At 34.9% G+C, this 3,841-nt stretch overlaps 1 protein-coding gene across 2 annotated transcripts; it reads left to right on the top strand.

The window, feature by feature from the left end:
- The first annotated feature begins 1,837 nt into the window (after nucleotides 1–1,837).
- LOC7482106 (E3 ubiquitin-protein ligase BIG BROTHER) lies at nucleotides 1,838–3,364 on the top strand. Of its 2 annotated transcripts, XM_024581939.2 has the most exons (5): nucleotides 1,838–1,997; nucleotides 2,110–2,169; nucleotides 2,567–2,691; nucleotides 2,884–2,992; nucleotides 3,127–3,364. In XM_024581939.2, the coding sequence occupies exons 2-5, from the start codon at nucleotides 2,158–2,160 to the stop codon at nucleotides 3,163–3,165; spliced, it is 285 nt and encodes a 94-aa protein (XP_024437707.1). In that variant the 5' UTR covers nucleotides 1,838–1,997; nucleotides 2,110–2,157; the 3' UTR covers nucleotides 3,166–3,364. The 2 variants fall into 2 exon arrangements, with proteins under 2 accessions (XP_024437707.1, XP_052302073.1); XM_052446113.1 differs by lacking the exon at nucleotides 1,838–1,997 and having other exon boundaries at nucleotides 2,012–2,169.
- Nucleotides 3,365–3,841: the final 477 nt, after the last annotated feature.

The following is a 3,841-nucleotide window of genomic DNA, read 5'->3' as shown; positions in this document are numbered from 1 at the left end:
TAAATCTACAGTACTTAGTGCACAACTAGGAATGCCAAAGATTTTATTGTGGAGCTTACAGATGCTTAAGATCTCAAGATAATAAAAAAATCATTATAAAATTAGAACCGACATTTTTTACCATATTCTGTTCGGGATGGGTTGAATAAGATTAGATGCTGACCTTCATGAAAAGAGTTCATAGCTTTCAAATAATCTGGGCAGGCTAGTACTATATTTTGTGGACTAGACATCTTCAAGAGCAGAGCTCACAGCACTGTGCTATTTTACTGGCTATACCCATCTGGTTTAACAGAAAAATTGAATAGGATACAAAATTTTAGGGACTCTTATAGAACAAAGGTGATTATATGGAAACAGTGACTCTTGATGCCTCATCGGAGCTTTCCACTGTGACCACACAGCATAACAAGCAACTGTCAATGCTCTTACTTCTTGGCATTGAGTTGGACCTGCTTAAGAATTTTAGTAGGACTCATGCAGTTTATTGCGGATCCCTTTGAATGAAATAGAAAAACCTTCACTTTAAGCCTTACATAATATCCTTAATCTAAAGGTAGGGAAAAAATGCTGTGACAGTCAGCCATCTAGCATCCTCGACACCATGTTTAGAAGTTGAAACTTGAAAGCCCTTTAGGATCCATGGTCCTTATGGTGACTATAATATATTTGACCTCCTTTTTTCTGTATTAGTGAATACAAACTGCTAAAATTAATATAATTAGAGCCATTTATCATGCTATAAAAGGAGTAACTAGGGGCAGTTCTCAGGAGCGATGATGGGACAACCATGGCATGGAAGCTATGGTTCGTATTTGGAAGATGATGAAGCTATAGCTAGAGAACTGCATCAGAGCTACAATTCATATGTAGCTGATGATGCAGCTATAGCTAGAGAACTGCAGGAGATGGAGGATAGCTTGGGGACTATGGTCTTATATGATGGAGCCTTTGGAAGTATAATAGGTAAAAATTCTGAACCTTTAATTGAATCATATTTAGTTAATGGTTAAGCTTCTTGGATAACTCTTGGCAAGTGCTAGTTTTTGTTCCTCGCTCCATAGTCTGCTTGCTAAAGACTCACAAATCTCATGCAGTGAGGTTTAAAATCTACAAAAATGTGTCTGCTATTTATTATGCAACTAGTTACAGTCCTGGAGATGACTCCTTAGGCTCAATATAAACAAATAGAAAATCAAAGTTATGCAAATTGAAAATTACAGAATGTGAATGGAATGGAGTTGGGTACTGCTGGCCAAGGGCCTGGACTTGCAATATTTGGAGTCTGCAAATCATAACTAGATCAGTCGTAGGATCACAACATTCCTTTGTAACCACACACCATAAAATATTTTCCTTGTAGGAACTTGTGATGGGTTCATTTTTTGTCTTTCTGGCTCTTTTTGAATGGATTCAAAACCCTCCACTGTGATTAAATAGCTCCAAGGCTTCAGCACTATGTGTTGGGAAAAGCATGGCAATGAAACATCTGGCATTCTCAAATCTCATTGAGTTTAAATTTGAAACCCTTTTAGATTATCCTTGACCTTAAAAATGAAAGTCTTGTTCTCTTCCTGAATTTTTCAGTAAGAATCAATGTTATTTTCTTCCTGCACCCCAGACAAGCAATTGACTGGCAGAAGTCTCACTGTTTCAAACTATTATCTGTATAAACTTCGTGATTTGACCTGGTGATGGATTCAACTGATTGTTATAATCAACTTACTTGAGTAAAATTTCTACAGGTTATCAGTTGAATAAACATATTCATCTAGCTTGTGGTCTCTAATTAAATTTTGCTTTAGTTGATAATGAAACGACTTTAACAACTGGACCACTTCCAGTGTTAATTAGGTTTATCCTTATTTATATGACCAAAATAGTGAACTTCTACAGACTCTGCATGGGAGGCTAATCTTGGAGGAACTTCTGCTAATCGTGGAGGAACTTCTGCTAATCATGGAGGTTCTGCTAATCGTGGAGGAACTTCTATTCGAGTAAGATAATGAACTCATTCCTCTTTTCTCTTTGTTCTTCTATTTTTCTTCAAGTGCTGTGTGTGTGTGTTACTGAGTTTAATTTTTCTATTTTCTTACTTTTTCCGATCAGGAGACTAATGTTCAAACACGAGATGGCGGTGAAGTTGATTTAGATAATATGTCATATGAGGTAGGCTTTCGAACGGGAACTGCATGCTTTCGTAAAATTTCTGAGCTGACTTGTTTTAGCAGACTCCATTAGTTTTTTCTTTTCTTTTTTTCTTTGAAATTCTAGTTGTATGCTCCATCAAACAAGCTTTTCCACATTACATTACAATAGTTTACGTTGTTTATTGCATTTAAGTTTTCAATAAGAAATCAGTGTAAACTCTGCTTTCTTTTGGGATTTTGGTCAGAACTTGGCAATTTGTGGCTTCAAATGATACAAAAATCAAAGTGAAATGGTTGGTCTTCCACATGTATTGATGTTCGAGAATTCTTGGCATTTGTCTTATCATCTAACTCACAAGTTCTTGCTGGGATCTTCATAATATGAACATAACTTCGACATCCTGTATTTTGTTCAGGAAATGCATCGATTCGAAGAATCCATGGGTAGTGTAAGCAAAGGTCTGTCAAGGGAAGCAGTCTCTAGATTGCCTGTTCACAAGTACAGTCCATCAAGCACAAGAAGCAATTCAGGAGATGCAGAGTAAGAGAATTATTAGCTTCAATTATAAGTTGTATTTATCCTAGGAAATTTGTTCATTTCATATGACGATAACCAAACACAATTCATAAATGTCTATATATCTACTTATACCTACAACCTTCCCAAAAAATAGCTTCTAAATTATGATTATGTTATTATCCCCTTTAATTCTTCTTTCATGCCTGCATCTAGGTGTGTGATATGCAAAATGGAATACGAGAGGGGGGATCGCTTGGTCACCTTGCCCTGTGCGCACCAATATCATGAGGATTGCATTAAGAAATGGTTGGAAGATAACAAGGTTAAGTTATTTATTCTTGCTTGGCAGTGTTGATTACTGTTTAGCAGCTACGAAATGTAATCTTCTCATAGTTATTTGCTGTGCCTTTGTACGTGAAGGCATACCTGACCCCTCTCTTCTTCTTTCTCTCGCAGAATTGCTGTGTCTGCAAAGAGGATGTAGCTGTTAATTAGTTCATTTGGCATTTGACATGGTACCATGGCAGAGATTAGAGCTGCTGGTTCTGAATTTACTCTTATCATATGTAGTCTTTTCCATTCTTTTCTTCTTCTTTTTTTCAATTGAAATAAGCGAGGCGATTCCTTTCTAATATTACATTATCTTTCTAGGACAACGACAAACTCTTCTCAACCAATAAATCTTCTATAGATATTCCACCATTTTGTAAATGGAAATAATATCATTTTATTTCTATCTATTTTATTTATTTCTATCTATTTTTTTTTTATTATAATGCTTTTCTAGTTTTTTTCTATTTGAAAGGGATATTTTTCCCTAATTTATTTTTTTTCAATTCAGTATTATTAGGGTTCTCTAGTTTTTTTCTATATAAAGGGTTGTAATAGCCTTTTAACAAAGGAAGATATAAATGAATTAAATTAAATATTTTGAGAGTCTTCCTATATTTATAGTATTCTTGGTCTTAGAGAGTTTTGACTTATAACAAACCTCTTATCATTCGCATCACTTATGTCAATTGATATTAAAACTCAATGGTATTTGGTGATTATTATGCTTTGAAGAAGTTGCATAACATAACATACTTGTATAAGAGGAGATAAGGAGGTTTTTCTTCGAGAAAAAAACATTCAAAAACTAGAGTGTTGTTTTTGTCTATATCAATTGTTA

The sequence above is a fragment of the Populus trichocarpa genome, chromosome 12 (genome assembly GCF_000002775.5).
Source record: "Populus trichocarpa isolate Nisqually-1 chromosome 12, P.trichocarpa_v4.1, whole genome shotgun sequence".
NCBI lineage: Eukaryota > Viridiplantae > Streptophyta > Magnoliopsida > Malpighiales > Salicaceae > Populus > Populus trichocarpa.
The sequence above is the reverse complement of the archived record's forward strand: the minus strand, read 5'-3'. Positions and strand labels throughout refer to the sequence as shown.